The sequence below is a fragment of the Neovison vison genome, chromosome 1 (assembly GCF_020171115.1).
Source record: "Neovison vison isolate M4711 chromosome 1, ASM_NN_V1, whole genome shotgun sequence".
Lineage (NCBI taxonomy): Eukaryota > Metazoa > Chordata > Mammalia > Carnivora > Mustelidae > Neogale > Neogale vison.
In genome coordinates, this window is record NC_058091.1 from 69,878,613 (window position 1) to 69,892,156 (window position 13,544).

The 13,544-nt window shown below is 38.8% G+C and overlaps 1 protein-coding gene across 9 annotated transcripts in view; it reads right to left on the minus strand.

Moving 5' to 3' along the window:
• Positions 1 to 13,544, minus strand: part of AKAP7 (A-kinase anchoring protein 7) — a 154,695-nt gene that overhangs the window by 84,944 nt on the left and 56,207 nt on the right. For all 9 annotated transcript variants that reach the window (XR_006384582.1, XR_006384581.1, XM_044248816.1 and 6 more), the window contains exon 6: positions 4,915 to 5,027. Coding sequence is in view for 7 of the 9 variants with exons in the window: in XM_044248816.1 (XP_044104751.1) it covers positions 4,915 to 5,027 (113 nt within the window). In the remaining 2 variants the exon portion in view is untranslated. The remainder of the gene's footprint in view (positions 1 to 4,914; positions 5,028 to 13,544) is intronic.

Genomic DNA, 13,544 nt, shown 5'->3' on the forward strand with positions numbered 1-13,544 from the left:
CACGTGAGGTATTTTTACAGAATAATTGGTTACACCTCCTGTAAATAATAATGAGTGGATCATCTTAACCATCTAGGAATTGGCCTGTAATGATCCAGGGCACTTCTCCACCCAGAGCATCCCTTTTCACTAATAATTATCACGTCTATCCTGACAATAGTACCACCAGTATCTTCGGAGTCCACCGGTATCTATCTCCTCACTACAAAGAATGATTTCTGGCTGGCCTTCTGGCAGGTCAGACTGAAATATAGAGAGTACGCCAACCTTCAAAACAGAGCATCTTTGTGGGAGACAACATCAGCTCTTTTCGAGATGCTCTCACTTTGCATCACCGTCCATACCAGAAACTCAAAGAACACTCCTCAAGATAATGGAAAACCTTCAAGTTTCCTGCATCTTGTGGCTTCCCTTTACCCTCTGTTGCCATGAGACATCTAACTCGCCCATCACCATTTCTGTGATCAGCCCTGTAAGGCTCCACTCTTCCTCAGAACCTAAGCAAAGCCCCAACCAACCAAGAGAGAAATTATGGGTGTGTCAAGGGGAATTTACTATATTCCAGGTGACATTAAGGTCAGCTGTATTCACTGATCTACCAGAAGAAATAAGGGCTAAAAGAGCAGTTGTGGGAGCCTACATTTTAGCTCCAAAATTCAAGGAAGCACATTAAGCTGTGTTGAAGGCAAACCCAAGGAAACTATCTTTATACAACTTTAATTATGGTTTATATTTTTAATCCATTCCACAATTCTTATAAATTGCCTATTTTAATAGCTTCTTAAATCATTGATATGATTTATCATAAATGACTTAAAAATTCACTCATAATAATGGAAGTTATTTCTAACTTTTCCTCTATTATAGGACTTCCTATATTACATGATTTCCTCAGTAAACATTTTTATACATAAAGAATTTCTTCTTTAAAATTATTTCTTGGTTATAAAATAAATAAGTCCCCGGTATACAACATGGTGATAATAATTAAAAATACTATATTATAAAAAAAGATATACTATATTGTATATTTGAAAGTTACTAAGAAAGTTCTTAAAAGTCCCCACAACAACAACAAAAAGGTAACTATATAAGGTAATAGATGTGTTAATTAACCTTAGTATGGTAATCATTTTGCCATATAGTCATATCTTAAATCATTATGTTATATACCTGAAACTTACACTATGTTGCATATCAATTTTATCTCAACTAAAAATTTATTTGTTTAGGATAATCCCAGCAGCATGAACCTCTTAGTTAAAGAATATGAATTTTCAGCATTTTTTTTTACAGGAATTGCTTAATTCACAATTCAAAGGGCCATACCAAGCCACCATGCATAATCTTTGATGGTCCTTCTATCTCAAGTTTATCCAAACAAATGTTCCTCTAATACAGTGTGGCTGGAGGTATAAATTGGGGCCACTGTTTTAAAAGGCAATTTATGGTGTTTTGGAAAAGTTAAAATATATAATACCCTGTGACCTTGACACTCCATAGGTTCTTTGATGTACTGGCATGTCTACCCAAAGGAAAATGAACATGGAATCTCACTGCAGCATTTTTATGCTGGCAAAGAAATGGAAATTAATGTAATTATTCATCAAGTGGAGAATAAATTATGATAAATCAAAATAATGTATACTTATATCTGTTTTAAAGAAACTATATGCAGGTATTTGCACCTATATACATTTGTAGTGTAAAGGAAAAAGTCGAGAGAATATACTGATAGTGGTAACCTACAGAGAGAGAAATTATATTGGTAAGAAGGGGGCAGTAGGGTGGTGCTGAAGGAAAAAGTGTATACTCCATTTTATAGATTTGCATCTATTTGGACTGTTTACAATGACCAAATATTCACCTAATACTTTAATAATTAAAATCACTTTTAAAATAAAAGAAAGTACTTGAAATAAGACAAACTTTCAATACTTGAGTGATAAAAACATATTATTTCCTACCTCTCTTTCCTTCTCCTTTTATTTTGTCAATCTAAACAACGCTGAATACTAGCAATACATTCCACTACTGATTTCACCAATGTCTACTCCCTTACAAATGAGTGAACCTGAATAAAAACCGAGAATGAATGCTGAGAAAGGACAGTTGAAAAGGTAAAAAGTTAAGAAGAAAGAGATTGAAGAACCACAAATTTTCAAATCATCTGTATTCCAAATCACAAAGCATAATAAAAATGCACTTTTATGCATGCTACCTTTTCATACTGGCTTTAACTTTTACAGTGGAACAAATGACTTCCTGCATTAAAAAAAAAAAATGTTGGTTATTTATTTAAACCTGCAGGTCTCTCTCTCTGAATACACTGCTCAACAGAGAATCTGGATCAGAATCACCCGTGGCACAGATTGATTATCAAAAGTCACGATCTTTAGGTACATCTCCAGATCTGAAGCTAGAGGGTGGGAATCTGCAGCTTTGGCATTGACACATGAATCCCAATGTTTAAAGTATACTTTCTTACGCATTCAGAAACACTGGACATCGTAGTAGTACATAGGAATGGAGTCATTCCATTATTGAAAAGAAAAAAATTTTGGCTTACTGAAAGGCAGTGAGGTCATACCTTATTTTCTAAAGATTAAGTTTTCTAATCTAAATGAAATACAATCTAATTTAGATTTTATATACCATTCAGGCAGGGACTGTTTCTCTCTTTTTTTTTAAATTTTAAAAGATTTTATTTATTTTACAGAGAGAAAGACACAATGAGAGAGGGAACATAAGCAGGGGACGAGGGAGAGGGAGAAGCAGGCTTCCTGCAGAGCAGGGAGCCCGATTTGGGGCTCGATCCCAGGACCCTAGAATCATGACCTGAGCCAAAGGCAGCCGTTTAACCAACTGAGCCACCCAGGTGCCCCATGTTTCTCTTTTGATCATAACTCTGGGCCCAGCAGCCCATGTCTGGTGCATATTAAGCGCGTGGTAAATATTTGTTGAGTTAGTATGGTTTGGGCCAGGGAGTTCCTCATGTGACAAGAGAAATCAATTTGGATGAACTAGACGTGCCAGTGTGAGAGAAGAATCTGGGCCTGGGAAAGGGTTAAGATGGATTCCCCCACAGGGCTCAGCAACAGGAAGAATGAGTTCTCACGTCAGCCACTTCATATTTGTAAGACTCATATTCCCATTCTACAACATAAGGGAGCAGATTCTGGGAAATTAACTGCCAAGGAATCATTTAAATTTAGTCTAAAATATTAAAATTCATATTCTAGAGTAGTTTAAACACTCCTTTGATAAATGTCCTTATGCGCTCTCAAGTAAAATTTAACACCGAACAGAGAAAGAAGCACTTCAAAATATGGATATTACCTTCACCACTGATTTGTCATTCTGTGATTAAGTATGAAATCACTGGGAAGAGGACAATCCATTTGAAAGCAAAACAAGAATGATAATGAGTAAAGAAGTTAACCATCAGTCTGCAAGTTTTGTCAGCTGTTAATCCAAAAGTCTAAATCTGTTTCTTACACAAATTGTTTTCACCTAAATATTCAGGAATGGCACCTGATTTAGTTATTATTGAATGTGGGGCATAGTAATCAAAAGAAAAAAAAAAAAAACCACGCAAGGTATCTTTTTGAAAAGGTATTCACAATAATTTGTAGAAAATTCAGAACCACAGGATGGTCAATCACCCAAATACATGTTTTAAAGATCAGAAAGTTCTTCCATGCATAGAGACGTTAAATATGTGTCCAATTTAGAAAAGAGATCCACTTACTAATAAACATGACTTTCATTTATAGAGCTGCAAATCAGTCTTAGCTGTAGCAATGGGTCATGGAGAGCAGGAACAGACATTAACCTGCATGCCCATCTCCAGAACTCTGGTATATTAGAGCAGGTCAGCAAATGGCTAAATTTGCATGAGAAGCTCCCTAGGCTGAAATGAAGGGTGCCCTTAGGATTCCTGGAGAAGGGACGCCTGGGTGGCGCAGTTGGTTAAACGACTGCCTCCGGCTCAGGGCGTGATCCTGGAGTCCCGGGATCGAGTCCCACATCGGGCTCCCAGCTCCATGGGGAGTCTGCTTCTCCCTCTGACCTTCTCCTCGCTCATGCTCTCTCTCACTGTCTCTCTCTCTCAAATAAATAAAATAAAATCTTAAAAAAAAAAAAAAAAAAAAAGGATTCCTGGAGAAAAGCTCATAAATCCAAAAGAAAACCAAAAGTTACTCTAAACTGAGGGAGGAAGGGGTGGCGTGGGAAGGTAGAAAGATGTGGGAGGTCAAGAGACATATCCCTTAGTTCATGTCACTTCTGCCCATCCTCAGGGAGGAGTACTTTCAAGTAATGGGGGGATCGGGTCTCCTTAGTTATCCTCCTGCCCAGTCCATGGAACAGCTGTTCGAAGCCTTCAATGGAGACAACTACTAAAACCACAAGGCCATCTTCTGGAAATCTTGAAAGAGTGGCATAAAGGGGGGTAAAGAAGTGCATCCCACCATGAAGAACCCAGTTCCAGTGAGCAGCACCAGGTATGCAGGCCAGAGGAGGAAGCCTGGAGGGCAGCAGGCTGTAAACAACCAAAAGCAGAGAAAGCAATAAAATGGTACTTGGCCCTGCCTCAATGCTCTTCAAGGGAGGAAGCAAATTTGGCAAGAGAAGCAGCATCAGGAAATGTTGGTCCAAGTATGCAGCTAATGTTGGCAGAGGGTGCAGAAGAAGAGCCCCTGTGGCAAAGGAGGGCACAGCTGGAAGAGCCTGCATGGAGTCTCACAAGCCAACTCAGCCTCCCTGGGAGTGGGAAACAAACTGACTTGGAATCCCACGACCCAGAGTGGTAGGGTGTCAAGAACCACTACAAAGCTCACACATGCCCCAAGCATGCTTAGTAAGACTGGTGCAGCTGGTAACCTGGGGCTTATAACAAAAATGTTTACTCACCTTCTTCCGGAGCTGTGGTGCTCTGGACAATTTCATAAAAGTCAAGTGAGGCTTAAAACTCCTGTTTTCTCCTGCCAAGATGCCCTTTTCTTGAAATGTCCTTTTTGCAGCTTCTAAAGAAAATAAAAATACAAAAATGCTACTGTAACACATGGCTATCTTTTATTTTTTAAATGGCAATTCAAAAAATAACAAATTACTTTATAATGAAGATTACTTTATATACCTGTATGGAATACTTTCTAAGAGAGAATAAAACCACACTGCATAGGACAAGATATTATTAAATCTGTATAAATTTCAAACTTTAAGCACACAAAAGCAACAATTTGAAAAGAAAACATTTAAGAAATGTAATAAGTGTTTGTCTGATATGATGCTGATTTTCACTGAATATCCTAGTGGTGGCTAGATGCATAGAAAAGGACTAGTTTATCTATGACCCATATCTAAAATTTCTACTTCTGACCAAGATGGAATAACAGCAATCGGATTTACCCTCCCCTCTGAAACAATGAAAGGACCAAGTATATAAAATGATGGTTTGTAAGACACTCCACTTATCAGGCAGTGAAGCTCAATGATCCCTTAGAGATGAGAAACAAGGTGAGTCCTTCAACTGCCCAGCTGACATCCTTAGGATAAGAAACCATCCTCACTGGGTGGAGCTTAGTCATCTCACTGGGTCGAGTAAAAAGAGCTGAAAGTAGGAGAGGCAAAGGTATCCATAGCTCACAGGCAAGAGTCCTAGAAAAGCGAGACCTGTACAGAGAGAAAATCCCACAAATCTACAAAGGGTTGCCCTAGAGTATTCAGCTGAGTATAGACCCGCGCATATATCTTAGGAAGCTACCTGAGGATGGGGAAATACATTCAAAAGGATTAGAGGGAATGGTGCCCATTGCTCATACAGGGGCAGGAGAATTGTCTGTTCCCATGAGCCAAACTGGAAAAACTTTGAGATTTGTGGGAAACTGGGTAGAATGAACAGCAGTGGGGAACTTTTCCCCTCAGCAGTGGGGAAAAATTAGCTTTGAACTGGTACTGTTCTAGTCCCATCTAAAATATCTTAGAAGCAAGATCCAAAAGCAAAAAAACCGTTTCCAAGTAACTTAATTGTGTCCTAGAACAAAGCCCAAGAATATTTATAGGCATACAAAACTATCCAGAACCAACAAGGTAATTTCAAAATGTCTGGCATCAAATCAAAAATGTTCAGGCATGCAAATGAACAGGAAAATATGACCTACAATGAAGAGATAAATCAATTCATCAAAGGGAATGGACACAAATTTAGAGTCAGAAGATTAAAGTATCAAAATAATTATGACTATATTCTTTATGTTCAAAAAGTAGAGACATGCAAGATATAAAAAAGACCCAAATCAAATTTACAGAGATGAAAATTGCAATGTCTAGAGAAAAATACACTGGATAGAATTAATGACAGATTAGACACTGTAGAACAAAAAATTAGTGAGCTTGAAGACATAGCAATAGAAGCCACCCAAAATAAAATATAGAGAAAAGAGAAAGGAAAAGGAAACAAAAGGGAAATGGAAGGGAAAGGGAGATGGCAATGAAGGAAAAGGGAAAGGGAAAAGAAAAGAAAAACAAAAAGAAGGAACATCAATAAATGTGGGGTAACAGCAAGTTGTCTAATATATATATAAGTTAAGTCCCTAAAAAAGAGGCAAGAGGAAGACAGAGGAAATATTTGAAGAAATAATGTCTGCTGGGGAATGAGAGTTGCCACAACCATGACATAAAATAATCTAGGCAATATTTTTTTTTCACTGATTTAAAATGACTTTTTATTCTCTCCTAAAGACTTACTTGTCATTACAAGAACATGACTTAATCCTACCGTGAGAAGCAAATACTAAGACGGAACCTATGGTCTTCTCCTCCCACCTTATGTCCCCACCCATATACTCTCCTCTCCTTGAGTGTGAGAGGAACATGCTTCTAACCAATAGAATGGGGCAATAATTTTTTAAATTTACTTCAGTATTTGAACCAGCAAATTCAGTTCTAGGAAAATACACAAAAATAAAATTTTTAACACATAAGATTCTATATAGAAGATATTTATCAATTCTTAAAAACAAACAAAGTATAAATAGCCTCATCAATAAAGAAATGGTTGTTAAATTACCATATGGCATACTAAGGAGTACCATAAGAAAAAGAGAGTCACAGCTATACGTATTGACCTGAAAAGATGCCCATGGTCTATTAAGCAAAAAAGGCAAGTTGCATGGTTAATAAACCAATAATATGATTCCATGGCTTACTTAAAAAAGATAAATTCTCTATGTTTTATTAGCATAAAAATGGTGTAAATTACTGTAGGATGAGGGTTGACATTGAATAGAGATAGAGAAGATGAGTAACATTTTCTTTACACACCTGTATATTGTTTGAGTGGTTACAATGAGCATGTATTACTTCGGAATAAAAAAAATTTTTTAATTAAATAAGCAGAATAACTGCCTAGACATTAGCAATATAACATTATTACAAGTGCACAAGCATCGTACTAGAATGTAGAATGCACAAGTAGAATTTTCTGCTTTATGTATGAAAAATTCATACTTTTCAAAGATCTTTGGTAAACAACTTCTCATTTGTTCTTTCTGCCTCCAAATCAGGTAGGGCTAATACCCAAGTTAATTTTAAAAATAAAAAAACTAAAACAGGAGCGCCTGGGTGGCTCAGTGGGTTAAAGCCTCTGCCTTCAGCTTGGGTCATGGGATCGAGCCCCGCGTCGGGCTCTCTGCTCAGCGGGGAGCCTGCTTCCTCCTCTCTCTCCGCCTGCCTCTCTGCCTACTTGTGATCTCTGCCTGTCAAATTAATTAATTAATTAATTAATTAATTTTTTAAAAAACCTAAAACATAAGAAGTCAATGCTCAAATTCACCCTCTTTGTTAGTAGTAAAGAAGGAACTGGAATGCAGATGCCATCACTTCTACTCTGGTCATGTTTCAAGCTAGCTAAAACCCCAGCTTAAGCCAGGGTCAGTGAAGGGTACAAAGGCTGCTCCAGCAACTGAATGAGGAAGAGTAAGGCAGGGCATTCTGTCACCTTCCACCATGCCCACACACACACTGGTTTCAGTCAGAGAAGCTCCCCTCTTTTACACATGAGCTTCTAAATACCTTTCCCTTTTCTTTTTTTTTTTTTTTTTAAGATTTTATTTATTTATTTGACAGAGAGAGATCACAAGCAGGCAGAGAGGCAGGCAGAGAGAGAGAGGGGGAAGCAGGCTCCCTGCTGAGCTGAGAGCCCGATTCGGGGCTCCATCCCAGGACCCTGGAATCATGACCTGAGCTGAAGGCAGAAGCTTAACCCACTGAGCCACCCAGGTTCCCCTACCTTTCCCTTTTCTAAAAGAATTCCTACATTTACCCAAAAACAAAGCTCGAAAAATCAGTTCTCAAAAAAACACACAGAGAGGGGTCCCTTCAGTAAAAATAATCCTTCCAACAGTGTCCATTAAAAAATAGAAACTGATGAAATATAAGGTAAAAAATGTCTTTGAATCTAAAATAAAAGCACCTCCTATCCAAATGTTTAGTGAATTGTTCCTTTTAAATTCATTTATTTATTAGCAATGTTAAATATGCTTTAATTTTTCTAACAATTAAAAATCATGAACCTAGTGGAAGATTATCTAATATTTCCAAAAAAATGTCCTAAAAAATAAAAGATGTTTTTAATATAATACTAAATACTACAGTCATAAGAATGCTTTAGTTTTAACCACCAATTCTGTTGGAATCTGGAAATTACTAATGATACATAGAATTATAACCAGAAATACCTGGATAAAAACAAAACCAAATATATTTCCATCCAGTCTGATTATTTTTTACATAGTGTAAGTATTCAGTTTTTTGGAATGGGAACCCGAAACAAAAAAGATGGGGGAGTGAACAAAAACAAAGATACAATATTATCCTTTCTCAGAAAAAGAAGGGTTTGCTGTAATGACTAGTCCACGCAAAAATAATAAAAATAACAGAGAAGGGCAGAGTTTCCAAACAGAAATACCTGCGCAGGAGAAAATTCAAATGGACTCATTCTTTTTACCAACAACATAATTATTAGCCACATCAATGATACCTATCTAGTATACTGGGCGGCAGGAAGGACAAAAAGCAGGGAAGAGGACCTCACTCCCAGGAGAGGAGCTCCTGGAGCCGACTTGGGAGTTAATGAGCTCAGTACCCACAGGTGTGACTGCACAGGCTTAGCATCTGTATGTATTCGACGGTATCTGTGCGTATTCAACAATACCTGCTTGAATTGTGCATTACCTTTGTGCTAGGTGTTTTAGCAATGCTTGATCATATACTCCTCCAGATAACCCAAAGGGGTAAGTTATTATTCCCCTTTCTAAAAATGAAGGAACTGAGACTCTGAAATGCTCACAGCTTTCTCAAAGATCACTGAGCTACATCATGGTGAGGATAGAATTTGAACTCAACTCTACTGACTACAACATTCATGCTGCCCTCTATGTGAAGAATCGACAATCTTGGGGCGGGCATAACTGACTCAAGTGGAAGAGCATGCAACTCTTGATCTCAGGATCATGACTTCAAGCCTCATACTGGTATAGAGATTATTAAAATAAATAAACTTCAAAAAAAAGAATCTAAAATCTTCTTTCTCCCCTCCAAGTTGGTTATTTTTGTTTTTGTTTTTAAGATTTACACATTTATTTGAGAGAAAAAGCCTGTGTGTGAGCAGGGGAGGGGCAGAGGGAAAGAGAGAAAGACACAGACTCCCCCCAAGTAGCAAGCCGACCTGGGGCTCGATCCCAGGACACCAGGATCATGGTCTGAGCCGAAGGCAGACGCTTAACCAACTGAGCCACCCAGGCGCCCCTCTAAGAAAATTAAAGTAAAAGGGAAAATCTGGTTAGGTTATTTTAAAATTTGTACAGCACTTAGGAACAGCAGTTGGCCAACTCAGATCTCATCATCCGTTCATTTGTTCGGCAAATGATTGCTGTCAGACTACTACTGTCAGGTACTGTTCCAGGTGTGGGAACCACGGCAACACACAGAACAAATCCCCTGCCCTTGCGGAACGTCCACACACACTGGGGGCCGCAAACAAATACATAAATATATTGTCAGGTATTGATCAGTGATGGGAGAAAAATAAAGCACACGAAGGATCTACAAAGTGATGTGGAAGAAAAGAGTTGCTATGTCAGATAGCAACTCAGAGTGGTCTGAGAATCCCACTCCCAAGAGATGTTTGAGAAGCTACCCAGCTGCGTGGAGAAGAGGACTCGAGGCAGAAGGAAGTACTTATAAAGAATGTTTAGTAGGTCCAGAAACAGTAAAAAGGACAGTATACTTGGAGCAAGGTGAGTCAGCATTTGGGGAAGAGGCAGAATGGGTTTAGAGAAGTACGCAGGAATATCATGGGGCAAGGCAAAACCCTCAGATTTCATTCTTGGTATGGTGGGAAATGCTGACAGTTTTAAGCAAGGGAAATTCATGTGTGAGAGTAACTTTCTTTATTCATCTATATTTCAGCTAGAATTTACATTTCTTCCTGGTGGATTCAATTGCCTCAGGCAATTCAAAGTGTTCCCCTCTTTCCCTAGGACTGTATCTTAGTTGACGGGGAGGTAGCTAATGGGGTGCACAGTGGTTTAGATGGGAGTGTAGTGCCTGGCTTTTGGGTCAACATCTGGCATCTCCTGAGACATAAGCCGTGCTTGCTTTTTGCAGTTAGACCCTCCCTCATTCCCATATAATGACTCTGCCACTTTTGTGCCCTTTCCGGTATGCAAGATTTCATTCTATTGGTCACCACACCATACCAGGGCAAGCAGGAACTCACTGGACCTGTCTCAGGCCCTCTACCACCTTCTTGCTTCTCTTGGGCATACAAAAATAACAATCTCCCAGGGCCAAGGTAAAAAGGGTCAGAATCTCCTAAGGCCATCCATTACATAATAGCACCATTGCTTCACCCCCACTGCCACTCTGGAAGCACAGGGAATTCTGGCTCATTTGGCTCTAAGAACACACCCCAGGAGCAAGGCATAGGGTCACTCCTGCTCTCAGACTGACGTGAGTTTCTGCTGTTCTGTTCAGGAAACGATGGAAGGGCAAGTACTCACACTCCACCTTAGCCTCCAGCTCTCTTCTTCGCTGAACCTGGGAATCTTTTCTAGCATCAAAGCAGGAAAAATGTATCATTATGCTCAGGTGTTGAAATCCCAAAGCCTTTTCTCTATTTTTCTTGCTATATTCTCTGTTCTGAGAACATGGGTACTACCATCCCAGAGGTGGCTAGGCACAGAACAAAGGATACAAGAAATACAAGGAGAAAACTTAGTATCTCAAAATATTATCCCCATATTTTCAAAATCTTAGTTTGTTATTTTACTTTCATAATATCTACTAAATGCTAATATGAGCTCAATGTGACATTTTGATCACCATTGGTAAATTTGGGGCATGTCCTAAAACCTTTCACTGCTAGTCACTAGCAGCAAAGATTTTTCCTCTCCCTTTTATGGTAATAAAGAGTCAAGCAATGGACCATTAAAATGAAGAAAAAAAAAACAAAAAACAACACAACACTGTTCTTAGTTACAAACAACAAATGGCAACTTTGGCTGAATTAAGCTGAAGAACAGCAGGGGTCACCTAGGTGGTGCAGTCGGTGGAGCACCTGACTGGGTTTCGGCTCAGGTCCTGATCTCAGGGTCAGGGGCCCTTTGTCACGCTCCACACTCAGCTTAGAGTCAGTATGAGATTCTCTCCCTTTCCCTCTCCCTCTGCCCCTTCTACTCATGCTTGCTCGCTCTCTCTCTCTCTCCCTCAAATAAATAAACCTTAAAAAAAAAAGTAAGAAAAGAATACTGGGAAGATTAGAAAACCAGGCTGGAAGGCTAGGGAGCCAAACAGGTGTCTAGAGCTATGGTGGAGGACAGGTACACGGCACCACCCCCTGCTCCAGCTGGGAACGCCGGGAACATCTACAGCACACGGCAGGCTAGAACTGCTGCCACCTGCCTGCCATTGGTGGTGGCCGCCACTGATGACATAACCCAGCTCCAGAACAGATACTGCACAGTCCTTCTCTGTTCAAGGTGCTAGCTTCTGATTCAAAGTCTAGACTAAAGCAAGATCATGTTCCTAGCACCAAAGCAAACTGTGGAAGAATGTACGTGACGTGGGAGACAGTGGGGAAGAGTTCAGAGGCTGGGCAGCAAAAAAAGAAAGTACATATTTTAAAACGATAATAGTGTATTCATAACAACTACTGTTACAATTAAACTTATCAACTTTTGGCTCACGTAAATTATAAGCAGGTATATCTGTCCTCAACTACCATCATAACCCAGCTCTGGTCCTCTCTATTATGGCATACCTGTAACTGTTTTAAATAGACCTAGAGTTAAAATCATGCAAAACCATCATTTTTATGAGTCAAAAGTTGTCAAATACTGGCAATGTCTGATGGCTTAACATATACAGTGATGTTCACTTACTTAAGTTTCTAGGATCTGATTGACGGGTTCAGGGCATAATTTCTAGGTCATCAAATACTTGAAGAATTTATCACAAAGAAGAACTGCTGATAGCAGCAATATATTCATATTGCCAGCAATATATTCATATCAACCCAGAAAATAGAAACAGCATGAAGGCGTGAAAGCAAAAATTCATTTCTTCATTTATTTACAGAGCACTTCCCACATGTGCCAGACACACAGTCTGCTTATGACAGCGAACGTGGCCCTGCTCTCACAGAGTTTACCATCTCATGGGACAGATCTGGGCCCAATGAAAAAGACAGCAATGTTCAGAACTATCCAAAAATACAAAAGATATAAGGAAAGAAGCGTTAAGAGAAGTTAAAATAGGAGGCAATTTTATTATTCATTACTACCTACATTAGTTTCACATATTATTTTGATATGACAAACTCATCAAATGTAAAGATTTGATATTTTTCTATTTACTGGTTTCAGTTACTTTTTTAAGATTTTATTTATTTTACTTTTAATAAGCAGGGGGAGCAGCCAGCAGAGGGAGAGGGAGAAGCAGACACCCTGCTGATCAGGGCTCGATCCCAGGAGCCTTGGGATCATGACCTGAGCCGAAGGCAGATGCCTAACCAACGTGAGCCATCCGAGAGACCCGAGGTTTCAGTTACTTGAATTTTGACCCAATAATTCTCATTATTCACTGGGCCTGAAATCTTCGATGATGGATATCTATTCACAATACTGTTTTAAATAATATTTGTCACAAAGCACATATAATTTGTTATTAATGTGTTTTTCTCTATGTTGACCAAAATAGGGGAAAAAAGAAATTGTTGTCTTCTTTTGGAAGAATATTTCTTAGTACTGGTTTTTTTATTCCTATTAGCAATATAATCTATTGCTTAGCCAGACTGCAGGGTATTGGTTATGGAAACATCATTCTTGAGATAAGAAGAGTTTTTGCTGGTGTGAAAACCACATGTCGTTTTTCATCTACATTAATTCATGTTCTAGAGGAGAAGCTTATGAATAATTTAAGAAATTGTTCAATTCCTCCTAGTACCACAGACATTCCTTCAAGCACTAAATAGAAAATCG